The sequence below is a fragment of the Uloborus diversus genome, chromosome 1 (assembly GCF_026930045.1).
Source record: "Uloborus diversus isolate 005 chromosome 1, Udiv.v.3.1, whole genome shotgun sequence".
In the NCBI taxonomy this organism is placed as follows: Eukaryota; Metazoa; Arthropoda; class Arachnida; order Araneae; family Uloboridae; genus Uloborus; species Uloborus diversus.
In genome coordinates, this window is record NC_072731.1 from 55,412,825 (window position 1) to 55,440,610 (window position 27,786).

General features: G+C 31.5%; 1 protein-coding gene across 1 annotated transcript; it reads right to left on the reverse strand.

The window, feature by feature from the left end:
* Positions 1-1,800: 1,800 nt before the first annotated feature.
* On the reverse strand, positions 1,801-27,722 carry LOC129229709 (cilia- and flagella-associated protein 91-like). The gene is made up of 10 exons (XM_054864076.1): positions 27,594-27,722; positions 24,352-24,407; positions 20,030-20,092; positions 18,230-18,459; positions 17,915-18,081; positions 10,923-11,091; positions 10,460-10,630; positions 7,314-7,442; positions 3,012-3,190; positions 1,801-2,256 (listed from the first exon to the last, which is right to left on the reverse strand). Exons 2-10 carry the CDS (start codon positions 24,402-24,404, stop codon positions 2,182-2,184), a joined length of 1,236 nt encoding a protein of 411 aa, XP_054720051.1. The 5' UTR covers positions 24,405-24,407; positions 27,594-27,722; the 3' UTR covers positions 1,801-2,181.
* Between the last annotated feature and the right edge of the window lie 64 nt (positions 27,723-27,786).

Here is a 27,786-nt window from a genome sequence, read left to right on the forward strand (position 1 = left end):
CTGTGTCTTGAAGATTTCAGTTTCTAACATTTTGCCAAGCAAACCCGTCTCCAGTGATAATCTAAAACCACGGTTTGAAACTTGAAGTCAGAATTGTTTCTGGGGGAGTTCAGACTCTCATCCCTTTCTCTAATCTTCCCCCATAGCTTGAAATTTCAGCTATACCATGGGTCGATCCCTCCAACCCTTTCCTCTCAAAGATAGCCTGAAATTGACTTCAGTTTTGAGCACAATTTCAGGAAAGAACCCCTTCTCCTTTCCTCTATTGTTATGAAACAACAAAACTTTCTCTTTTTTTAGGCTTGAATAGCTGAAAGTTTTAGGATCCTAACTCCTTAAATTTCCTAAGATACCTTAAAAAATTGACTTCATTTTGAAAAAAAAAAAAAAACAATTCTCTGTTCTCCAAACTTTGTCAAAAATTGTAATTTTTAAGTCGGTTTTGAAACTTTTCTGACTTAACAGAGCTTTATCTCCTTCCACTAAGAAAGATCAAATAAGATTGCGTTTTTAAGACTTCAATTGGGAGAAATTTCTGGAATGCAATCTATCGAAAAAAATAAGATTTTTAATTTACCTCAGCATTTAAAAAATCTAAATCTAAATAAAAAGAGAAAGATTAGATAAATTTAAATGGGTTAAAGTACGGAAAGTAGTTATTTTTCCTGGAATTTTTTCTCAAGGCGCGGGGCCCCCAGAAGCGCGGGGCCCGTGGCATTTGCTACTTCTGCTCTATGGTTAATCCGGCCCTGACAGTGTTGTGAGGTAAACGTAAACTTTCCCTAGAAATTTTGCGAAATTGAAGATCTGGAAATGGAAGTTGGGATGTTTCGTAATGTTTTTGGCGGGAGGGGGGATTCGGAGAGAGAAAATTTCATTTTCAAACGAACTTGGAAAAAGAAGGAAGAAACAGGAGACAGAGGCGGGGGGAAGGGTAACTAGCTGACCAATTTAGCTGTAACTATTGAAAATTTTTAATTCAAATATTTCTTTTTAAAAGAGAAGTCAAGAAAGGAACAAACAGTCTAATCTTGTACAAATAAAGGCGTCTTCCTTTACTGTATGTTGTTCATTTTACATAGCCTGAATCACGTAAGAAGAACATTCAAGCTATGTAAAATAAACATGCAGGCAGAATAAGTCTTGGCGAATCCTGCTGTAAATATTGAGGTTCAATGCGTTTTAGTTGAAAGAGGGAAGAAAAAAAAAAGATAATCCACTGCAGCGCATCTAATCTGCAACTCATTAATTTACACTTTTTTAACAGATGATCCACGGATTATAAGCAATACAATACAGTACAATTCATTTTTTTTTTTTTTAAATTTCAAGCACGTATGCACGAAAAAAAAAAAGGAAAATAAATAAAAAGTAATAAATTATAGTCTGAAAAAAGTGAGGGGGCTCATCGGGCCCCCTCCCATGAGCCGCCACTCTTGTTAGGTAAATCAATTTTCTCATCAGTGTCATTATTTCACAAGCAATTTAACAGAAAAACGAATATGAAAATTCTTCAGTTTTTTAATTCCGGTATTTGACGATGGCTCTTAATAACTAAACGCAAAAAATACCTACCAATAGAGCTCAATGAATCATTAAGGTTTCAAATCCGTTAATGCGTAATAAAAACCCTATTTTTGGTCAACCTCGCTTACTTCCTGTATGCCCGCTGGATAATAATAAGATACTCAAATAGAAGATTTTTTTTTATTCCAGACAATAGTGCTGCTCAACAGATAACTTTCACACAAACATCCAACACTAGCCGTGACATATCACTCTGCTACTGTGTTTAGAAAATCCAAATAACCGTGACAGTTTAACTTTTATTTGAGAAAAGAATTAAATACAAGAGAAAAAACATTTTTATTAAAATTACAGCAACAAAATTTAAAACAAAAATTTTGATTACTAGTAAAAGAGTGAAATAAAGATCTAACGTTTGTAAAGTACGGAAACACAATTACTGCATTATAATTATAAACATGAAATTCAAAATGACTAGACGAGGTAAAGGAAAAATGACTAGGTTGTATTCTAAAAGAACAAAAGCAAATGTTAAGAAAATTGCATTTCTAACATTATATGATTTGATACTTTAACTGAGGCACTTTATTATCATGTATTGTTTTTCTAAGTACTTTGCTGAATGCTTTGATTTCTCATTGCTTGCTTCCAAGATCATTTTTTCTCAGAAATTTTATCAAAAAGCCGGACTTCTAAAGCATTTTTGTGTCTTTCAATCAATTCCAGCATCTAGAAAGAAGAGAAAAAAGTCATGATCTCATGTTTTGGATATAGTAACAGATATCTTGAAAACTGGCAAAAATTGCTTAGTTTCTTACAAAGTATGATAAATATTAAATGTACTGCTTTAAAAACTATCATAAAGAAATGACCTCATTTAAACCGCTAATGGTGACGTCACTGTAGAATATTTAAAGTATTCAGGGAGATTCATTGAATGCAATCTCAAATCTTCAATACAAAATACACTCTATAACAAAAAAATCGACGCACCAAGAAGGAGTTGTAATAATGAAAAGAAATCATATGCATTTGATGGAAACATTCATATTAAATGCAAAATGATCAAATAAGCTTTGTGCTACAATATGATCAAAGTGCAAAACCAAGTAAAGAAAATACAGCAAATGGCTATTTCAAGGCTACAATGGAGCCTTTTTATCATTACAAAAAAAAAAAATCATCACACAACCAGAAAGTCGCGGGAAAACTCAGTTGAGTTTTTTGAGAATTTGTGATTTATTTACAATGATATTTCAGTTTAATCAACATTGATATTAGATACTGATTGCAAAATGATCATTTATCTATCATATGATTAACAACATTTTCCTATTGTTAGCATTGAATTCAAAAGGCATTTCTTCATATGTATCAAACTCATTTCTGCAGATACTGCCATTCCATTCACCTACCCATGGCAGAAAACTATTTAATACTAATTAGATCCCTACAATTTTAACTTTCAAATGAATGAAAATTACCTGTTTTTGATAAGCACGACCCCGCAATACTTGCTGCCAGACAGTTGCCAAATCAATGCCTTCATCGGGTAAATCTAAAATTTCAAATTCTACTTCAGATTTTACGGGCGGTGAAGGAGCTTTTTCTTCATCATAATCTTCATGGTACTTTCTTGGAGGTAATTGTGTTCTTTTCTTCTCTGTAAGTGATACAAAACAATAGAGGAATTATATGTAATATTTGCTAGCAATTAGTAGGCGCGGGGCTCTCTGAGTGTGTCATATAATACATACTTGCTTCAATTTATATGGGTGAAATCATATGTAATATTTTGGAAACTTAAAGAAATATTCAAGTGGAGGATACCTTGTTTCAACTGGGTTCAGTGGTACCGGGTTTTGAAAATCAGTGGGGGTGCTCAAACACCTAGGGGTCATTCCATACGAAATGAGCAAAATTCGCAAAAAAGTGGTGGCCGCATGGTAACAGATTTTTATGAAATTTGGTATACAGGTTCCTTTTATGCCTATATAAAAATATCTAAAATATTTTTGCTTAAAATTTTTTATTTAAATAGTTAGTTACATGTGATTGAAAATTGGTCAAATTGAACAGCATTCTCATAAATGCTAAATGTTGCACTTTTGAAGGCTTGTATCTTATTAACTATTTAATGAAAACATAAAAGTTATATGTTGTTGCAATCTATGGAGTAGGATAATTAATCTGATATCAGTAAAATTTTCAAAGTTATTATAGTTAACTTTTAACCGAGTTTCAAAAACTGAAAATATTTCAATTTTTTCATAATTAAGCATTTTATTTTTTAATCTCAATCTTTAAAGAATGCATTAGCTTTGATGAAATTAATACCCAATAATGTGCTAAGTATCATAAAAGAAATACCTTACTTTTGAAGTTGTATTTTAACTCCTTTGTCTTCAAAATCAGTTTTAAACTTAGTGACATTTTGTAAAATGATGATTTTCCCCTTCACATACACACAAAAATTTAAATGAGGGAAAATTCAGACAACTTTAAAATTTTACAAGAATATCGAACTGTGTTTCTACTATTTGCTTGAAGAAACTCGAAATTGGTTTTTGCTTTCCAAACGTAAAATAAAATTCAGAAAAATACCTTTTTTTTTGTTTTATGGGTCATTCCATCCAGGTTTGACGGATGGGTGCGCTCGACCATTTTTAATTATTTTTTGAAATTCCTATTCCTAAAAGCTGCACATGAAAGATGTTTAAAACCACTTTTATTTTTTCTCTCAACTGAACCTTTGATTTTTTAGAGGTCATCAAAAGTGATTTTCATAGTTAAAAATGAGACCTTTGCATTTTGGCCGAAATCTATTTGAATTGCATTTATGACAGTTAATTTAACGCTTTGATGTTAAGTGCATAAGTTGATAGTCTTATATACTGAGTTAGGTAGCTGTAAGTTAATAATTAAAATAATGGCAACAGGTTAAAGTTCAAGACCAAATGTAAAAATTTTACTCATTTCAAAGGGGGATAACTCACGTAGGGGACGGAAACACAAAATGAAATAAGACAAAAACTAATCACTGGAACCATGCTAAAACGAATATGTAACTGTTTCTGTGTGTTTGTGCACCCTTTATAGATTACAGCCCCTCAAAAATCGGAAAAATGACGAAAATGACATGTTTAGACCCCTATAAACCAAAAGGGGATGAAATTAAAAATAAAATTTCCTAGCCAATTAAATATTCCGTTCAAGTATTATACATGTTATACGTATTGTTTTTTGTATTTGGTTTGTAAAAAAGATACAGGTCTTTGAAATTAAGCAGTTTTGCTAGTCAATTCACACACTAAAACTGAAATAAAAAATTCCATACGAGGACTGCAGTTTCATGCTTTTTAGCACTCATCAGCCCGGAATAGGAATCACATGAGCTGGTTTTCGCCTACAGCTCCTGTGATTCTTATTCCGGGCTGATGGGTGCTAAAAAGCACGAAACTGCAGTCTTCGGATGGAATAATTGAGCTGGTGGTGTATTTTAAGTATTTCTGCCCTAGCCCTGGCTTAGGGCGATAACTTACTACAAAATAAATGAACAGTTTATACTGTATGGAACCTGAATGGATTGACCCTTATGTGAAATTAAGAGAAGTCAAAGAATTAGTAAATGGTGCAAAAGCAAGTAAAACTAACATTTATTTCAATTTAAAAAATGTATATTTCAGACTGTACCTCATAAACATGCTTTTGAGAAAATGAAACATGAAAGAAATGGTTAGTTTTGCTAAACTTACAAAATCAAAAGAAGCAACTAATGAAATTTTCCCTTCGTTCAAGTTACTCTAGTAACAAAAATACGCTGATACCACTGATTAAAATTTAGTAGCATCTAAAAGACACTTCAATATGTTACGTAAAAAAAATTGAGTAAATTTAGAGCATTCCCTCATCTTCAAAAAAACATCTGAAACAGAGGAAAAAATGAAATTTTTGGAAATTTTCGATTTTTTAAATTACAATTTCATCATTAAGAAATTCATAAACCGTTACTAAATTAGAGCAGATAGTTAGTTATAGATAGTTTTTCAATCTGAATCATTTTTACTGTTATTTTTTCATTAAAAGAGCTAGAAGAGTGATTTAAAATCTGAAGTAAATTGCCAAAATTTCAATCTTTGTTAATATCTCAGATTCAAAAAAAGATCTGAATAAATTTTACTTTGCTCTTTCTCAATAGAGAATTGTTTATAGAATGCGGAAATATTTTTTTAAGTGTACGTTTATAACTTATGGAGTTATTGAGTCACAAACTGGTAGCATTGGACTATGAAAATTTAGGCTTAGCGTAAGCATCAATTTCTAATTCCAATAACAAAGCAACAAACAGTTTTTAAACTTCCATACTTTGCATTCCCTCATAGATATGCATGGTTTACCTAAATAAAAATTTTCATTGAAATCTGTGACATGTCAGCCACAGCTGATTTGCTCTTTTCGCGTGGAATGACCCCTAGTCTAAAAAAGGGGTAAAGAGTTCAAATTTGGGCAAATGTTCACAATGTAACTTTTAAGAAAATGTGCTTCAGTTATTTTCTTATTATTTTTTAAATTTTATTTTGTTTTATTTTTTAAGAGAAATACTTGATGAAAAAGATCAACATTCACTTTAAGCTTTTAACACAGAATAATTCCACAAATACAAAAAATAATAAAAATATAAAACAGCAATTTTCTACAGCAAAAATATAAATGAGAATCACAAGTTATAGAAATATAATACAGTAGATTCTGGTTAATAAGAGCATATTGGGGCTTGACCATTTGGGTCCTAATAACCGGCTGGTCTGATGAAGCAAAAAGGACCTGTGTAGCTGACTGAACATGCTATACACAAAGCCTTATGATTATTGTGAGCCCCATTGATGTGGTAAGCATACGAAGAAGAAAAATTGCTGATTATAAACATTTTCCATTAAAAAATAAATTAAAAAGTAAAGCGAATATTCTTTTGCACTCGTCCCAGACCGATATGGTTTTAATTATTCCTTTGGTTAGTATTGATTCAATTTAAGAACCAGAAGCAACTAAAAATGTGAGAGTGAAAAAAGAAGTACTAAAAAGTACTAAACGGTCATTATAAATTTCCAATAAAATGTAAATTGGAATATTTTACAACTATATTGAAGAAATTTAAAACTTCACTGAAAATTTGATTTCTGCTGGAACAGTACCACCATGAAATGGGAGTTTCATTAATTATTTTTTCCTATGAATATTGCTAGGTTTAATTGAAAGTTATATACATGGAACCATTATTAATTTTTATTGCACTATTAAGTTTGTTGATCCACTTGAAACTTGTTTCAAGTGGGCTAGTCTGATTAACCGGCGGTCTAATTAAGCGGATTCCACTGCAGTCTAACTCAGGGCTTCCCAGACTGTGGTTCTCAGACCCTTTAGGGGTGATTTTTAATTTTTTCCAATTTGTTCTCGTGTTCCTTGGTTTTATTAAACAGTTTTTTTGTCTCAATAAGCGAATAATATTAGGCTTGTGTTATGAGACTTGTTTTGGTTCTTGGAGGTTTGGTCCGAATAAGCGGCTAGTCTGATTAACCGGCGGTCTAATTAAGCGGATTCCACTGCAGTCTAACTCAGGGCTTCCCAGACTGTGGTTCTCAGACCCTTTAGGGTTGCAACAAACCTTAGTAGGGGGTCCGCGGCAAACTTTGAAGAAGAAATATTTGAACTAAAAGCTTTGCTTAAAACTCATAATAATTTTTGTGCACCTAACTAGCTTCTGAAACAGGAAAAAAGTCTCCACTAACCTAGAAGACTATCATAGACATCTTCACTTAATTTTTCACTTTTACTCTTTTGAAGTGACTTTGCTAAAGGAATTTCACTTTTTAGAGCACTTTTCTTCTTTTCAAGCCAATTTCTTACTGAAGATATAGCTATACAAAAAAAAAAAAAAAAGAATTCAAATTATACACATATACAGGGTGTTAGGGTGTTTCTGAACTCTTGGGCAAAACTTTAAGGGGTGATAGTACACATCAGGACAAACAATATAATGGTAAAAATAAGGATCCCAAATGTCTTCCAAAGGAGATAGGTGCCATTAAAGTTTAGGGTCCAAAATTTCAAATGATCATAAAAAAAAAACGGAAAAATTGGTCGATACGTTTGTGGTTTTTACTAAAATTCTTCTTTTTATCAATATTTTCTTAAAATTAAATTTTGAAGATGTAGTTTAAAAAATGTCAATAGAGGGTGCTTTAGGCTTTGGAGCAACGAACAACTACTTTTTACTGCTATTTTTGAATCTCGTTAAATGTTTTCGAATGCTTGTCTTAAACTTAAATTTTCAGCTCAAAATCAGAATCATTGGGAGTAATTAAGTCGTGCAAACTGAACTGTGTTCAGAAGTTGAAATACAACTCTGTCATGGAAAAAATACATTCACCCAGAAGAAAACGATCGAACTTCATGAAACATAAAATGGATGTATTCTATGAGAAAATATGAAAATTTTTACAAATTTGGAACAAAAGATTGTTTTATTAAGAAGTTATGACACAATAAAGTAATCAAAAATGGAAGTAGTATTTACAGCTTCCTCTAGCAGCTATAAAAGACAAAATATGACGTGGTGTGGAGTGAAATAGGTTACCTATGACCACTGGGACTAAACTGGGATTCATTGTTGAAGATAACATGCCTACTATCTGTCACAACCCAGCTAATCAAGTGCAGCAAAAGTCCAATCAACAAAAATCGAATCCATCGCAATGGAAGCCGATTCAAGCTACCAGCATCTTCTAGTCTACTCTGGATTGTTTTTCTTGATACTCAACATTTTTTTGCAAGGTTTGAAGTGGCATTGAACTAATCTTAGCGACCTTGTTGATACGGTAGGGGCCGCTGTTATGGTTTGCGATCTTTGCACTTATTTCTGTTTCTAGAATGCCTTAACTGACCCCAATGGACTGATTCATTAATTTTTGCCTACACTAAGCTACTACTGTATCGCTCCAACTGAGGTGGCAGCAAATACGCCCATACAACCAACCTGCTTCTCTGAGACCTACTGTACTTCCCTTTAAAAAGTCCGACAACTGTTCGTATACCTCGAAAAGGTCTCCAAGTCTCAGTAGCGTCCCTACAAATCGACAGTTTTTTTTGAAGTGCCATTTGACACAAGATTTCCCACTTTCAATCGTATTTATCTGCGCATCTTGTATGTGCATAGCGTACTTATCCTTTCCTCACTTGCGACAAAATTTAAGTTATCTCTTAACAAAACTACATTCCTGCCGAGTTTGTTGGTTGCAACTCCATTTATTCCTGATGCATACATTTTTTGTGAAAAAATGTATTTCAACTTCTGAACACAGTTCAGTTTGCGCGACTTAATCACTCACTCCCAATGATTCTGATTTTGAGCTGAAATTTAAGTTTAAGCTCAAGCATTAGGAAACATTCAATGAGATTCAAAAACAGTGGTAAAAAATAGTTGTTTGTTGCTCCAAAGTCTAAAGCGCCCTCTATTGACATTTTTAAAACTACATCTTCAAAATTTATTTTCAAGAAAATACTCTCAGTACGGGAGCCTGTAACCCACACTGAGCGCATCCCCAGGTGGAGGATAGGGGAGTGCCTCCACAGCATCACCCTGTGGGTGGTAAGAGGGAAATAAAATACCTCCCGTGATCCAAAAGGCAGAAGTCCATCCTCTTCGGAGGCTGGAATGGGGGCAACCTCCATTCTGATGAATAGTGGAATTGGAGCACCACCAATTAAAATCCTGTACAGTCAACAGGCTCCAGAATTAGCAGACCTTGTTATCAAGACTTTTGGAGGCACCTAAACCTTTCGCACTCTGCACGTCATTAGACATGACAACAACAACAAGAAAATACTGATAAAAAGAATAATGTAAGTGAAAACTGCAAACGAATCGACCAATTTTTCCATTTTTTATGAACGTTTGAAATTTTGGACCCTAAACTTTAATGGCGCCAATCTTCTTCAGAAGAGGTTTGGGACCTTTTCCGAAGGAGATTGGCGCCATTGAGAGATGTACTATCACCCCTTAAAGTTTTGCCCAAGAGTTCAGAAACACCCTGTGTGTCATAGGATTGTAATACTTATTGATCATGATCAATTGGTTACTTTAAATTTAGTTACAGCATGAAATAAATCTACATTGAGGCGATTATTTATATAGAAAAAAAAAACAACTATTTGTTCATTTTGCTATTTTTTGAAAAGAAAAAATAACAAGTTTTTTTGAAAAGAAAAAATATTTATTTTTACCAAACATTATTTTTAAATGGGGAAGGGGGAAGGGATATGTTCAATGATGTTCTGTAAAGTTATAAATTTTTGTAAAGTGAAGTTTCTTTGTAAATGGCTGTAATATCCTCTTATTGCTCTGATGAAGATAAATACTCATCACAGTTTTTATTGACATTCCCCGAATCACTTTAATAAAGTCATTGCAGACAAGCCATTCATTCACAAAAAATAATAATTTTTGTAATTTAGATTTTATCTATATTTTGTAAGTTGATTTAACATGGAGAAAAATAAATAAGTAAATAGAAATGATTTTATTCAATGAAAAGATTTGCGAATTTACCTGATAGTTAGTTTCGTGGAAATTAATGCTCATTTTGAAAAAAATAATGGCAATAAAAATAAGTTTAATCTGGCTATAACACAAGATTTTATTGATATTAATTTGGAAAAAAAAATTAATTGACCTTGACTTTTTTTCAGAAAGTAAGGGCTTGAATTATTCATAGGTTTTTGATCTCCCCCAAAAGTGGTCCACTCATGCGAGAGTATATATGGTAATTTATCTGCAGTAGAATATTCTAAACAAAATTAACATTATATTTCTGAATAAGCAAGAATGATTTTAAAATATGACATTAAATGTATGCAAAAAACATGTGGTACAAACCTTGTGAATCAGTAATTTCATCACTTTCCAAAAATTTATTTATTTCTTCACTTGAGACAGTTGTTTTTTGGATATGATATCTTCTTTGAGACCTCTTACCAATTCCCTTAGTTCTTGTAATAGATTCATTTTTCTTGCTCACAGAAGTCTTTGGTTGCAAAGATTGTAACTCTAAAAATGTAAAGAAATTAAATGTGTTTTGAAATTTAAGATAGTTAATGCTTTTAGGACAAGACTTTTACACAAAAAAAAAAGTCAATTTTAAAAAAATGATGAACAATTAATGTGTCATATTTTTATTATATGATTGATATTATATGTAGCATACATATTTATATAGTCAGAAATTAAAACATAACTGTCATTGTATTCATTACAATTAAATTTCACATTTTGTAAAAAGAAAACATTGCATGCAAAATGCTGATGCTATTTATAATCCCGAAATTCTAAGCAAGAGAACCTTTGCAAAGTGCTTTCTCCAGTTTTGTATTTTTCTTCAACACTTCAGCTTGTTTTTTGGCCCAAATACTTTTTAACATCACATTTTGCTTTTCAGTCTGTTGTTTTAACTCTTCAGCTAAAACTGCTTCCATCACTCTTAATTTCTTTATTTGTTCCTCATTATGTTTCTAAAATGAATAACTGAATAAATTAATCTATATAAATAATACAGAGAATACATATACATCGCTCCATTGATTAAAAAAAGTAACATAATTCAAAAATTGGCATTTATGAGTTAGGATAATAAAAAGGCACCCGAAAGCCTGTATATTTTTAAAGAATACATTATAATTAAAAGTATAACAGGAAAAAAAGTATTTTGTTCATATTCAGTCTTGATTAATGCACTGTTCAATTACAAAACTTTTAAATTGCTCTTACCCAGAGGTGGCAATTGGAACTGAAAAGTAGGGGGTGAAAAAAAAAAAAAAAAGACAACTAAAAGTCATAGGAATGAATGAAAAAAAGTACAAAATTTTGCTAGGGCTGGTTTTGAGAGCAGATGAGTGGAAATTGATGTTAATCTAACAACTTAACTCACATTTTTCTTAAGATTTTGATGAATTATGTACACTTTAACTTTCCTGGTAGAAACACTTAGATATGAATTAGACTTACATTATTTACCCCAAAGTATTTTGAGATATTACAAACACTTGGCAATAATTTCATTGTATGGCTTGCTTAAGTAAAACAATTGATTTACTAATATCTAAACAATGAACACATATAAAAGTTACTGGCTCGTGCTAAGTAATGTTTTGTAAACAGATATACAAAGTAAAACAAATAATTATGTCCTGAAAATTTTGACATTTTAGCTTTTTTTATAATTTCTAGTTTTTGTTCCTAAATGGGAAAATAAAATAAATAAATGAACCATAAAAAGTGCAGAGGCAGTCCCCCCCCCTAAATTTTTGCCACTTCTCTTACCAAAGAAATGCAATTTTTAACTGTGTCACTTTTCCATCAACGAAGCAATATGTTCATATGTACAATATGCTCCCCATAAAAATCCAATTTACATCGGATATCGACCAAATTTGGCAGAGAGGTACTTCAGCACTTGAGAAAGAATGTAGGGGTTTTTTGAAAGCCAAAAAAGAACTGAACCATTTGAATTTTAATTTTAGGACCCGAAAATGACGATTTTCTATAAATGAGGGCAAAAAAATGCTCGCAAAAATTAGAATAAAATATCCAGGGAAATCACTGATTTTTCTGCATCAGATAAAATTTGTTTCAATGTTCCAAGGTAATTAGAATTATGACTGTTTTTCACCAATTCCATGTTAAATTGTAGGTAAGCCTTCAATTTGAAATTTGTTTTCTCAGATATGAACAAATAAAATTCTGGCTTTTGTTTTGAGGCTTTTCCGCAAAACAAATGCAAGGATTGCAGATTTTTTTTTGTTCATGCCTGATTGTTGAACAAACGTTAACACTTGATGTAACTATTTTTTTCCAAGCTTTACCGTGCAAAGTCAGGTGATGCAGCAGATAAATTAATGCATATGAAGAAAGTTATGTGTAATTGAAATTGTGTGCAATATTAAATCGACTATTCAATTCAATTTTATTTTAACACTCAGATATGAAATAGCCCACATAGCTTAGATAATTTGTAGCTTTTTAAAATAAAACACTAAATGGACAGCAAAACATACATCTTAACGTATATATTAGCATATTTAGTAGGAACTTACAGCACTTACTATACCTGAAATGAAACTTTTACATTTTTCAGACAGGAGATTTCATTAAGAAAATTTTAAGATCAAACTAAATGAAATGTACTGATGTAAATATGAGACATAAGCCCAACTTTTAAAATAGCCCTGTGAGGTTAAAGCATTTAGCATTGCTTTATTATTAATTGTTATTAATTTAAATGGCATAAGTGTTTTTTAATCTTTGGTTTGGTAGTGAAACAAAAATATAACAATTAATATTTTTAATTCAAATTAAACAACTTTTATCTCATCAAATAAATTCATTTTTTTTTTCAAACTTATTGTTTGCTTTCTCTTGCTCTTTCCATTTATTACTTCTGCAGTAGCTCATTGTTTTTGTTTTAACTTTTTTAGGGGGGGGGGGGGTCTGTTTATTTCTACAAATAAATATTTTAATTGAAAAGGAACATATGAAATAACAAAAGGGTAAAGACTTATATTTGAAGAATATGATGTGTGTAAAATTGGGAGAAGGGGATATGTATACTTCGAATGTAAAGGGGGAAAAAATCTCTCTTTTTTCATACGTACATTTTCAGGGATCATTCAAAACTTAATTTGTACATTTCTACTTAGTATACTGCAGATGTTTATAGATTGACTGTTTGCAAAACACACTTTTAATCAAAAATTCTTAGCAGTTTTAAATTACAAATACAAATACAAATGTGACGACCAGCAACAGGCTCTGGGCCCAGCTAGGCTGGTCCTAGTCAATTAATTAGTCCCCAATGAAGAACAATGGCCCTCTTAAAGCTATCCACTCCCTTGCTCATTACCGCCTCTTCCGGTAAGCTATTCCAAGTGCCCACGACCCTGCTAAAGTAGTAGTTTTTCCTGATTTCCAAGTTAGCCTGAGATTTAAATAGCTTAAAACAATGACCCCTTGTCCTGCTTTCCCCGCAAAAATTTAATCCATTTACATCTTTCATTTTGATAAATTTAAATAACTGAATCATGTCCCCTCTGACTCTCCTTTGCTCCAGGATATACATGTTAAGCCTATTAAGTCTGGTATCATAATCTAAATCTGAGAGTCCCCTTACTAATTTAGTTACCCTTCTTTGAACCCTTTCCAATACGAAAATATCTTTCTTCAGATAAGGCGACCAAAACTGAACAGCATACTCCAAATGAGGTCTTACTAAACTCCTATATAAAGGCAGAAGAACTTTCTTAGATTTGTTTGAAATAGATCTCTTGATGAACCCAAGCATTTTGTTGGCTTTGTTACTAGCAATACTGCACTGTTGACTAAACTTGAAGTCCTGATTTATAAAGACACCCAGATCCATAACATTTTCTGCCTGATTTATGACTGAACCCTGTAAATGATATCTCATACGCTTATTTCCATGACCTAGGTGTAGCACTTGACATTTCCCTACATTAACTGCCATACCCCATTTATCTGCCCACTTAGTAATATGATCTAAATCCTCTTGCAGCTGTTTTACTTGTTCTTCATTTTCGACAATCCCCATAACTTTTACATCGTCAGCAAAACAATTCATGCTTCCAGAAATATTTTCATTGATGTCATTCATAAATATAATAAACAAAAGAGGCCCTAAAACTGATCCCTGAGGAACCCCACTTAAAACATCACTCCAATTAGAATGATTTCCTCTCACAACTACTCTTTGCTTCCTACCAGTAAGCCAATTTCTAACCCAAAGTAAAGTTTTTCCTCCTATTCCAATGTCAGCTAACTTGCTGAGAAGAGCAACATACGGTACCTTGTCAAATGCTTTTTGAAAGTCAATATAAACAACATCCACACATTTTTTGTTATCTAAAGGTGAGGTAACCTTGTCGTAGAAATGCAATAAATTAGTAGTACAGGATTTACCTTTCCTGAAACCATACTGCAAACTAGTCAACAGACTATTAGTCTCTAAGAACATCATGATCTTAATTTTGATCAAAGTTTTGAAAGTCTTACAAATCACCGAAGTCAAACTTACAGGTCTATAATTCCCAGCAAGACCTTTAGACCCCTTCTTGAAGAGTGGCGTTATGTTAGCCAGCTTCCAGTCCTCTGGCACCGTCCCCGAGTTATAAGAAGCATTGAAAATATTCAAAATAACTAGAGACGTACCGAGTAGCACTTTGGTCGAGTAGCCGAGTACCGAGTACTCGGCCTTTCACTACTCGGCCGAGTAGCCGAGTACCGAGTACTCGGCCTTTCACTACTTGGCCGAGTACCGAGTTACCGAGTACTCAGCCTTTCACTACTCGGCCGAGTTACCAAGTACCAATTATGTTTTAAGAAGAACCAACGACACACATGTGATAAATTTTGAACTTATTGGAATAGTAGTATAGACCTCCTTGTCCATATAATAGTTTTTAAAACTAAATTCCTGCTGAAATTTAATTACGCATTATATAAACAATTTTGTTTGTGTCAAAAATTTTACAAAAAAATTATTTTTAAAATAAAAAATAAATAAATAAAAGGTATGATTAATCAAGTTGGAATTAAAACAAATTACAGTGAAATCCCTCTAATGCGGACACCAACAGGACAATTTTTTTTTGTCTGCAATAGAGAGGTGTCCTCAAATGTTATTTGCATTGGAACTAGGGAATTAAAAATTGTCCACATAACAGGGGTGTCCGCCTTTGAGAGGTGTCCGTTAGGAGGGGTTTCACTGTATACCAATCAATTATAGTTCTAGTCTGCCAAACATAAATAATTTTTAAAAGCAGATAAAACAAATGTGCAGGAATACTGCAGACACATGTTTCTGACCCCCCGTTACAAGGAACATCTTTTTCAGTGCATAACATGTGAGCTAAAGAATGTAAAGACATACGACGAAAAAATCCAACTTTTGTCGGATGCCTTTAAATCCACAAGCTCCCATTTTGTGCATTGAAAAAGAAATTCCTTGTAACACCAAAACATGTGTCTGCATTGTTCCTGCACTGTGCTTTTAACGTTGTTTTATTTTCTTTTATTTTTTAAGCAAAGGTATTTTTATATTTTTTATAACTAATTTTTGTTTGTAGCAAAAATCCATTTTTAATATAAAAATTCCATATTTTCTATACTTACCTTTTTTTGCATAATTTTTAATAAATAAGTTTTATTAACTTTGGGGACATTAAAATAAAGATTTATTCCATTGAAGCATTACAAACTTCATTTTTCTCAAAATTTAAGTTTGACTTATAAATTTTAATTGTAAATGATTGCAGAATATAATGCTTGCTCTTTTTTCTATAAATTTTAGTATCTGTCTTGGACAATACTCAATTTTTTGCAACTACTCGGTATTGGCCGAGTATCTGATCAGAATTTGGCCGAGTACCGAGTACTCGGCAAATTGGCCGAGTAGGCCGAGTACCGAGTAGTTACCGAGTACTCGGTACGTCTCTAAAAATAACATCCACTAATTCCTCTGCACATTCAACTAAAATTTTTGGATAAATATTATCTGGTCCCGGAACTTTAGTTGCTTTAATCTTTTTCAAATGAAATAAAACCTCCTCCCTGGAAAATACAAAATCCTCAAGCTGTATAATAGCTTGTGTCTTGTTAGTGTCAACTGTTGAGATACAGTTATCGTTAAACACACTGGAAAAAAAGTTATTCAGAACATTTGCAATATCCCTATCGTTTTGGATTAAATTTTCATACTCATCAACCAAAGGCCCAATTTGACTGTTTCGAGCTTTCCCAGAATTAGCGTAAGCAAAAAACCTCTTAGGGTTCCCATCAATGTCATCTGCCAGCCTTTGCTCCAATTCCCTTTTCTGAATCCGTACCAAATACTTAAAATTTCGCCTTGCCTTACCATACTGGAGCCTCTCCGCACTCTGACCAGTTTCTTTAAACTTACGAAAAGTGGCTTGCTTATAATTAAGAGCTTCTTTAGTCTCCCTGGAGAACCACATGGGCCAAATTTTGGTATTAACACCTTTTCTCCTAAATGGAACATAGTCCCCAACGGTTTTAGCAAAGTTTATCCTTAAATTCCGTCCACTGCTGATCTACGTCGCTATTTTCCAACCCTGACGAAAAAACCTCTTTCAAGCTCTGCCTAAGTGCAACAAAATCAGTGTTTCTGAAATTGGGCACAAACCTAAAATTATCATCTTTGCACACTTCAAATTTAACCCGGAACCTAATGCTGTTATGATCACTATCTCCAATATGCTCCCCTACACTCAACCCCTGAACAAAACTACCTATGTCACAAAAAACTAGATCCAAAATTGCCTCCTCTCGAGTTCCCTGAGTTACAACTTGATCTAAGAAACAGTCACCAATTACTTTTAAAAATTCCTCTTCTTTGCCATTACCAGGATAAAAATTATTCCAATCAATACCCGGAAAATTGAAATCCCCCATTATGATAACGGATCCCTTACTGGACATGTCACTAATAATACGGTACATCTGTTCATCTTGTCCCTGGTTTGAATTAGGTGGCCTATAAATGTTTCCAAAGCGTAGCTTTTTGCCCTTACTGCTCATCAACTCCAGCAGACCCAAAATTGACTGTAATAGACCAGCAATACTTCAGAGCAAGATTTTTTTTTTTTAATTTGGAGATCTGTTATAAATCAATTGTTTTAAACATTGTAATAACATAAAAAATGCAACCAAGTTGGCGAGTTACATAAATAAAATAGAAATAATACATTCAAAGATTTATTCTGAAATTTAATATAATTATAACCAAATAAATCTAGTTATAATATACATAACTCATTCATTTATTTCTATTCCAAAGGTCCGCGACTCTACTATAGTAGTAATTTTTCCTAATTTCGAGGTTAGGCCTCTGACTCTTCTTTGTTCCAGTCTATACATGTTAAGACTTTTAAGTTAAGTATCATAATCTAAATCTGAAAGTTCTTAATAGAGTAGTAGCCTTTCTTTGAACCCTTTCTGATTAAGAAATATTTAATGAGATAAGGAGACCAAAACTGAATAGCATGTTCCAAATCAGGTCTTACCAAAGTTCTACATAAAGGCAGAAGAACCTCAGTAGATTTGTTTGAAATAGATTGATTGATAAATCCAAACATTATTTAGGCATTATAAACGATTAACTGCAACTCCTGTGAAATGAATACCAGATTTCTGAGGTTCACCTGCGCAAATAACGAGCATGGAGTTTTTGAAAATAATTTAAAGATTAATGAAAAAATTCAGACAATGAATCGTGAAAATTGCACTGGAAACAAAGGTACTTACAGACATTTTGTACCTCCATTCACTTTTAATTTGGTCTTTCATAAGCTTTTTCTTCTTCTTAAAATCCTCATCGTTGATGACATCATCAGACTGAGTACTAGCATTACAAATCTCAAGTTTTTCTAAGATGTGTTGGATTTCTAAATGGCTGGCTGGAAGACCTTTGCCTAAAATGTAATAATTATTAATTCTTGAGACCTTTAAAAACAAATTTTAATACAAATTGAACTTCACTTTCATTAGATTCATTTAAGACAGATTTAAATATAATTCTTCTTTAAAATGTAAGTTTTTGATCATGAAAAAAATACACACCATAAGAAAGATTTTTAAACTGCAATATTTTTTGATTTTTGTGTTTACAGTGAACAATGTAAGGAGGATCCCATGGATCTGTTTGAGCTTCACTTTCTCTCAAATCAGTTTGCGTTCCACTGGAAACAAATTTTGGAGATGCATCTTCATCCGAAGAAAAGTTGCAATAATCAACATCATCTTCAGAATCAAAAATCACATCACCTGGCTTAATGATGTTTTCTGAAGGTCTAAAATTTTGAAGAAATTTTGTCACATTTCATAACTAAATGATAAAAAATACACAAGCAATAAGCAGCACATTATGAAAAACTATTAATAACTAAGTCATAATAATAGATATTTTCATTTATTAAAACTTTGTAGTCTAAAAACTTTGTAACTACTCAGTAGACTACTTCATCTTCCAGCAGCAACATGAAACACTACTTAAACAAAGATGAAGTTACAAAAACAATCTGAGCAGTTCATCAAACTATAACTCAGTTTTCTTGTTCCAGTTCTGACATATATGGCGATTTTCAAACTCATGTATGAAAAAATTTTAAAGCACAAATATAATTGCAGTAGATAATAAATTTTCGATAGCTCACGTTTACAAAATGCTCTATTTGGTCACTGCAGTAAAAAAATGTTGAACTAATGATTTCATTTGGTAAAAGTTTGACTGTTGTAGCTCAAATGATACAAAATAGATCACTTAAAATCAATTCACAGTATTTTTGGGCTCATTTCCAACAGCATATTTGTTGAAATTTTATTTTTTTGCAGCCATTAAAAAATACTGTCAAAATTTTCACCTTTGGAGTAACTTTAGTCTTTTTGCAAATAACATTGGTTTAACAAGCAAAAAGTCAATCAATGCTACCAGTAATGACTGACTAAGTCAAGTCAGTGCTGCCCCTTTTATTCCCTTGAAATGAATAAGTGATCGTCACTCTCCTATGTCCATAAATAATCTCCTTTTGTTCATTGATTCGATAATATGTGCAAAAGTCAAAGTTACCCCAGTTGACTTTATGGATTTAGATCTAAAGAGTAAGTGCCAAAATTGTTTTGATAGATATTAAAAGGAGGTTTCGAAAAGTAAAGTAACAACAGCTCTGACAGGTGTGTTTACAGTGCATTTTCTCTGTATGAATAAAAATCACACTGAAGATAATGAATATGATCAGAGCTTTTAAACAGTACCGGTGGAAGGAGCTGGGTGTTGACTAACAGCACAAAATGTCAGTCAGAAGCGGAAACATGTCCCGCCAGTAAAACAAAAAGTGTGATAAGAGTTTTGTATTGGATCACCCACCCTCCTTGCAGTCCTGACCTTGGACCAAGTGATTTCCATCTCTTTGGACCTTAAAAGAAACACTTGGAAGGTCAGCAGTGTAGAACCAGATGGTTAGATCCAGCCAACCATCTTGATTTGATGTGGTTTCATTCTTGACGGTGATTTCTTCCATGCTAAACCTCCAAATGTTCCAACTGATGCTTTAAAAGTTGAAATAAGAATAAATCCACAGTCTATTTTAAAAAGTTTGCTTTATCAAATGTAAAAGAAAGGAATTGATAAAAAATTAGGTTTTTAATAAAGAACTAACAGTACATTGGGGCACCCTTCTCTCCTATATGCAATGAGTAACATCTGTCAATCTACCAAGAAAAATCTTACAACTATATTCATAAATTGTTTTCTTATTTATCATAAGATAACTGATGACTTCAAAGAGTAACAAAGCAGGGGAAATTAAGATATGAAAATTAAAAAGTTGGAAAAAAGTACAGGACACTAATTATAATACTTACTTATTATAAAATTTCCATAAATCAGCCCCTTGAATAATGCAAGGATTATTAACAGATTTAATACTAAAAAGAGAATAAAAATTAGTCTATAAAATCAGTAGTTATTCAGTCAAACTCCTATTTGATAGTCACCCCCAAAACTTATAGGCAGCAGTTTTAGAGATATGATAAACAACGTAAATCAGCAGTAGTAGGGGAATCGAGAATATGGGGCAAAGTTAACATGACTGAGCTTTTTCAAAACAAACAAATTGAAAATTTGTTTTGAAAATTACAGTACACAAAGAAAGAACATTGTATTTTTAAATAAAACTTGCATTAAAATTGTATTTTTTTAAATTTTATTATTATTATTTTTTGGCAGTAAAATTGTGCTTTAAAAAAAAAAAAAAAAAGTGGACAATTTCAACTTTTTTTTTCAGGGGGGGAAGTGAAAAATGAAATATTTTTTTAATGAAATATTTTCTACTCATTTGTGAAAAATATTTTTGAATAAATTAATGTGCAAAAAAAGGATAATTGTATAAATGAAAAGGTCAATAAACTAATAAATAAATAAGTTAATTAATTGATACATGAGGAAAAATAAATGGGTGAATAAAATAGTGAATGAATAAGAAAATATTTGAATGAATGAATCAATAAGTAAATTATTAAATAAAGGAATGTAAATAAGTTATTTAGTAAATGAATATGTAAGTGATTTGGGAAATGATTGATTGAGTAAACAAAATGAACTATTTCACTTTGTCCTGCGTGCACTTGACTAATTGTGAAAAATATTAAAAATACAAATAAGCTAAATATTAGCTAAACAAATACTGCACCGACTATTAGAAGGTCCCAATTAATGTTTAAAATGTTAATAAGAACTTTATCATTTGATAATATCAAAATATTTCTTGACGTACAACAAAATATTGCAGCTTGAGTATCCATGTTTGAAAACTGCTTGTATTATCATATGCTTTGATTTCAGAGGTAAGTTTTTCTTGACTGGAATAGCCTACATACAGTGGCTCCCAAAAGTGTTCGTACACCTCCGACTTTCAATGAAATAGGGGAAATATTAATTCCATTGGTTAGAATTAATATTTCGGAATAAGTATTTAATTATAAGATCTATGTTCAACTTTCAACAAAACTACATGAAATTTTTTAAAAAAATATTTAAACTTAATTTTTTAAAAATCAAAAACTAAAAAGTGCCGGAAATTTTATCTCACAAAAGTCCTTGTACACTTTAAAAAATGTCTATATATTATTGAATAATCTAACTTTTTATTAAGTTATTATTTGGTAGAACATCATGCGGTGTGAACAACACCTTTTAAACGTCTGGGAATAGATTTCATTCTTTTTCTTTCTTTTTTTTTTGTAATTTCTGAGTAAGAGTTCAACCACACTTCAAGTCTTATTGTTTCTAGCTCTATTTTCGTTTCAAAGCTGTATTTTCGCAATCTAGCCTTCAGATATCTCTAAATATGTTACGTTAAGTTCAAATCTGGATATTGAAGGGGTATTTTCTAAATTTTAGGACAATTTTTGAGGCACTAGACGCATATGTTGAAAACCGTGTGCCTCTTATTGTTATCTTGATAAAAAACAAAGTTGTTTCCAATAACCAAATTTTTGGCTAAGAGTTTAAAATTGGTTTTTAAAACATTTAATTGAACAGCAAGATTCATTATTTCATCAAAAAATTCTAAACTACCAAGTCCTGATGCTGATATGCACCCTTACACAAGAACACCTTCACCGTTCTGATTAACTGGTCTAACGAAGTTCTTAAGATTAAGTTCCTATTTTTCCTTCTATATACAATCATACAACAATTAAATCAAAACTGTTGAATTCATTTTTATTTGTAAGTAAGATGTAATTCCAAAACGTTTTGAGCTTATTTATCATTGATTTTGCGATGAAAAGCGTAAGCTTTCGGGTTTTTCGCACGGCCAAGAAAATTTCAGAGGGAAGAGGTCCTATTTAACACTTTGAGGTCTATGCCCGAGCGTCACTAGGATTTCCGTTTTTGGTGAAGTTAACTAAGCCCGAGATTCTCTCGGGGCCCAGTAGTTACTCTCTTAGCTATAAAAGTACGAGTTATGTACATTTCTAGCCTTTTTATATATCATCTACGAACATTTTACTTTCAGAAAAAAATTATAGATGGCACTAACAGGCAGAAATAACTACATGAAATGTGATTAAATTGGGGTTTAAATTCGAATTTGTGCTTTGAAATGTACCATACTACAGCAAATTTTATCAAAACTGTTTATTTGGAAATTAAACCTATTTTCAGATATTTGTTCAAGATTTAGGTACGTTTTTAGTTCAGTTTATGTTAACTTAAAATGGTTTTTTGTTGGTTAAAAATGATGTTTTCCTATGCGGAACTTTTTTTTAAGTGTCAAACATGCTTTTTTTGCTAATTTCTTATTAAACATTAATTTTTATTTCTTCAAATAGATCCTTCATTACGAAAGAAAACATCTCAAAATAATGTAATAAAAAAAATTACCAAAATACACATCTTCCAAGTGTTTTTTAAAAAATCATGCAAAGTGCTAAAAAACCCCAGTCTGGAGGGAGATATACGGTCGAAATAGCTCAGACCTAAAAGTGTTAATCCAGCTAATCAGAGAACTTGGCGAACAATTTTAGGTGAAAATTAAAAGTAAAAATTTTCATTTAACTCTGCAGAAACTTTTACAGCACTCAAATGTGTATTTTTGATAAATTTTTTAACTGAAAATCTCTGATCACGCTTTGTCAACTTTGCAGGTTGACATTTTCTTACCTTGTTTTTGGTCGGATTCTCTTCTTTAAAGCATTTTATCAAGCACTTTACTACAGAATAGAGTAAATTAACTAATTTAGAGACATTTCAAACCAATTTACCACTACTGTGAGGAAAAAATTCAAATTCCGAATGGTGCTTGTGGTTTTTTACAAATACCAGCAATTTTAAAGTAATAAGCACAATATTAAGGAATAAATAGGCAAAAAACTGAAGCCAAATGACTTTTAAGGGTCAACACAATGCAAAAATAATAAAAAAAACGACATATGATAATTTTAATCATGAATTTATTTGAAAATATTGATACATCAAGTGTACGTGATGACTTTTGTGGGATATTATTTCCCTGTCTCTTTGTTTTCTGACCCATTTCAAAAAGAAAATCCGTCAATATTTTGAAAAAACTACTGGGTGTTATTTAGAATTTAACATACGAATGATGTGAAAAAAATTGGACTTCATATTCGAATTCAGTTTCGAGTTGTTTTGGTTTTACTAAAAAATTTCAAAGTGTATGAACATTTTTGGAAGCTACCGTATGTTACTACATAGTTAAAACATTACTAGGTAAGCAGTACTAAAAGTGGAGTAAATATTTCACCACTTCACTTTGTCCCACATTTCTTTACATTGTACATGCAGAAAAAGCGAGCAGAACTAATATTTAGCAAAAGCTCAAGTGATGATTTCCTTTAATTTTACAAATGAGATTCATGAGCGAAAGTATTCATTGGTGAACTTAACTATACTTATGACTCTAAATGTGATTTAAAAGATTAAATATTCTAAAAAACATACCTGTAAGTCTTAAAAAATAATGATATTTTTGTCATAAAGTTGTTCTTCATCAACAGTCAACACTTTCAATTTCAAAGAGAAGAGGTGGTAAAGACAAGTAATTGCTTACTTCTGAAATTTGTGCAGCAGTAGGATTCCAAAATAAAAACTTATGGAAGAATGGGGGGGGGGGGGGGAATCCTGAATTAAAATTTATTAAAATTAAGTCTTAAGACTCTAAGAATGTTGGAATTTGGCTAATTTGTTGACTAGCAATTTCAAATCCCTGGCATAGGACCTGATAATTATAGATTGTCTCTTAGTTTGATAACTAATCGATTTTTGGCAGTGAGAGTAACAATTTTGCCATATAATATATCTCTTACTTTTCGTTGCTTCTCCTCCTCCCAATCCCCCATTGATTAAAAGCATAAGAAGTCAAAAGGATTTAAAGAGCTTTACAATCAGGCCATCATGGTCCTACTGTTACATATGTACTATCATCATTATTATTCATTTAAAATTGACATAGTTGACTATATAAGCATTAAAGACAAGTTATAAAGAATAAAATATAAAACATATTTTTAAAAATAGAAGGAGCATAAAAAATTTTACTTAATGCAGAAAAGTAAAAGAACATATTACAATGTGTAATCGATTCCTTATCCTTGGAGCATGTTGTTATATCTCACAAAAATATCTGAAAGAAGAAAAAAACAAAGGAAACAAATCTTACCATGAGGTGTTAACTTCTAAGATATGTTGAGGTTGTGTATGAAATGCTGACATATTCTATAAATATAAATACCTCAGTTTATTATACCAAAACAACATCAAGAATTAATTGAGTAACTAACTGAAATGAATAATAAAAAATACAAAAATAAGAATCTGAAAACTTCACAACTGCTTATGAACTTTGAACTCCTCTTAAAAGTTTATGATCAAGATAATAAAGAAAGGTGAGGCTTGTTGGTCCGGTCTCAATAATTTTTTATTTTAATGTATGACCAACAAATAGCCCAATAGTCTTACAAATCATATAACAGAATCACATGGTAGTTAAATTTAACAAATATTACTCCAGAAATAAATTATATTGCAGTGTTGAGTAATTTTCATAAGTCGTCTGCAACTTTATTTTTCTTTAATGGTTTTAAAGAAGAATGGAGTAATATATAAATTGAACTTCTCACTGAAAGTAAGTTCCTATAGTTCATAATTATTTGTAGTTTCTTTATTTTTTGTTACAAAGAAAAAATTATGACAGCATTTCTTCAAACTAAGAATGCAGGGTACGTAGGTCCCCTTTTAGAAAACCCACAAAAGAAAAAAAAAAGGAAACTTTGGAAGGAATTATAGACAATAAATATTCTAGCATTAGCAACAGTGAAGTTGATGAAGACCTAAGTTGTGCTGATTCTAGAGAAAATGTAGATGGTTCTGGAATAAATAGTGCAAAAGTAGAAGTCGTTGTATTTAATATTTTAATATGTTAAATTGGTTGGTTGATTTATTTGATTTTTATGGCGCAAGAGCCCTAGAGGGTTATACTGTGCCAAACCATTTTTTATCACATACTATTTATTCTTCATTCAAGAATTAAGTCTGGAAAAAGGAAAAGTATGCATATTTTGTAGTAAAAGGCATAAAACTTCAAGTACTGTTATTAAAGACAACCATTAAAAATATTTAAACAAATTGTTGATTAAGAAAAAAATGGATGAAACAATATCTTGAAAAATAAGGAAAGGACGAAATCACATAATGACAAGAAAAACACTAAATTAAAAAGGAGAAACCAATCTCCTGGAGGAAGGAGTACAAACTGTGATGGGGTGGGTCCCCCAGCAAGTCCTTCAAAGGTGGATTAAAATCATTAAAATATTTAAAACGTATATGATTAAAATTTGAACAGTTATTTAAAATATGGGTAAAATTACGGTAACCGGGTCGCTGCAATAAATATTTCATTCTGGCAACTTGCTACCTAACCTTGGCGACGAAGCAGTTTTGGTAACCCTACACCAAAGCTCATTTGCTATTTGTTTGGCCAATCAGCCATTTCAGAATTCACCTTTACAAAATTGTAATTATTTGTCCTATAAATCTTTCTTTTTTTTTTTAATTCCGTAGAATAATATTTTAAATTTTCTCAAAGGTGATTTTTTTCTGAAAATTGGCAACTTAGTGTTTTTTCAATTTTTAGATCTTCGAAACATTTTATAAAATTTTACATCGCGAAATGTTTGTCACTTTTAACTCTTTTAAGTTATAGATTTAAAAATTAGTTATTCATACCTTTTTGATACATTTTTGGAATGTGTTCGCAGTAAGTTATTTCCTTCATGTTTATTCTTCTATCTTAAATTTAAAATTTATTAATTATCGTAATCACTTATTCAGTAAGTTAGAATTATAATTTTAGTTATGATAACGTTCTCTGAATGGATATTTTGATGTGATTTAACTTATTTAGTAGATTGTTTTAAGTCTTAATTAAACAGTAAGTATTTTTAATGAATTTTTCTCAGATTATTTCTGACTAATGTCGTGTTCTATCCAACTTTTACTGTTGTTAAATATCGGGAAAAATTTATGTTTCATTTTAATATTCCATAGGAAATTAAACATGTTGATAGAAAGTGTAACACCATATACTTCATGAACCTTTCCCTTCACATACACCTTGATATTTTATTTCTTTTCCTACAGAAAAAGTGAGTTCAATATTACTGCAATGGGAACGTAAGGAGCCGTATTGGCAAATTTTTATTAAAAAATTTTTTTCGCATTTTCGTCATGGGTTTAGCTTTCTTGCTTTCCACTGATAAAACAAAAAGGTCAAATTCCATCATTTGGCTATTGTTAGTATCGAATCCAAAGCACGTTTTTTTTTTATGTCTCAAATATTCATCTCTGTAGATACTGCGCTTTATCTTCCCAGGTTTAAGTTAACATCTTGAAAAAAGTTAAGTACCTCTCAATTGTCTTTTCTGCAAAATTTATATCAAAGGAAGAAAAATAATATAGTTCTATAAAAAAAATAGGCTTAATAATTTGTTTCTTTCCATATTTTGCAATATTTTAAAAAGGAAAATAGAATTTTAATGCTTTTTTTTTTCTTTAGGGTTGCAATAAGAGAATGAAAAAGGTTAATAAACAGTTGTAGTTACCAAGGTGATAGTTTGAGCAATCCGAAGTTCCGCCCCTTGTCTTTGGGTCAACTCTCATTTGATGATTTCTTTTGTTTACATTGTAGTACTTTGTTTATATTGAATCGTAGGTGCCAAATTTGGCAGTTTTTGAAAAAAATACGCCAACGCGACCCGGTTACCGTAATTCTACCAAAATATGGAACACAGTCTGATTCACATCACACGTTATACATGTTGGAGCTGGTTCACGGCATAAAAATATACTGACCAAGGATTACGACGGTGACCCAGAATTTCCCCACTAAACTGGGGTTTAAATCAGTATACTTTTAATGCTCATTATTTTTAAAAAGAAGAAAAAATGTATGTTAGTATGAAAAGCTTAGACTATTTGCTATTAAAAAACAGCACCAACAAAATTGTTCCTTCAAAAGTTTTTCAAATACACGAATCTTGAAAAAAAAAAAATCACGATTTTGATTTTCGAGGCAATCTTTTTTTGAAGATGTTTTTATAGAAGTGTGAAAACTATTTTTTTTCTATTATTTACTTCACTGTTGCATTGTTTTTGACTTTGCTAGAGTGAAATTGAATGTACAAGGATGACTTAGAATAATTTAGATTTTTGTAAAAACATTTTTTAACAGTAAAAAATTGGTGATCATCATTTATCCCGGGAAGAGAGTGGCCCATATTTCCCCCGGGTGACCCTACTATATAAAAATAAATTGCATAAATTATGCATTACGTTTTAAGTTGAAGGCTAAGTTTAAAAAAGAACACAAGATAAAAAAATCCAAGACTTTAATGGTGCACATACCAAAAAAACGATTAATGCATTTACATTGTTCTTCAATTGCTCGTAGAGAAAACTCTTTTCTGGTTCACAAACTTTAGAAATGTTAATGATAATTACTTCAAAATTTCAAAAGTTGTTTAGAGAATGGTAACATGGCAACCAATGAAAACAAGTTTAGCGTTGCCAAAATTATTGCATATATCCACATTTCAGA

What these genes read in the sequence shown, in the direction of transcription:
- LOC129229709 (XM_054864076.1), bottom strand. Translation starts at nt 24,404, where the DNA reads ATGTCAGCATTTCATACACAACCTCAACATATCTTAGAAGTTAACACC. An exon ending in TGTCTATGATAGTCTTCTAG is followed by an intron (nt 3,191 to 7,313) that starts GTTAGTGGAGAC and finishes TATCACTTACAG; the next exon opens with AGAAGAAAAGAACACAATTA. An exon ending in GTCGTGCTTATCAAAAACAG is followed by an intron (nt 2,257 to 3,011) that starts GTAATTTTCATT and finishes TCTTCTTTCTAG; the next exon opens with ATGCTGGAATTGATTGAAAG.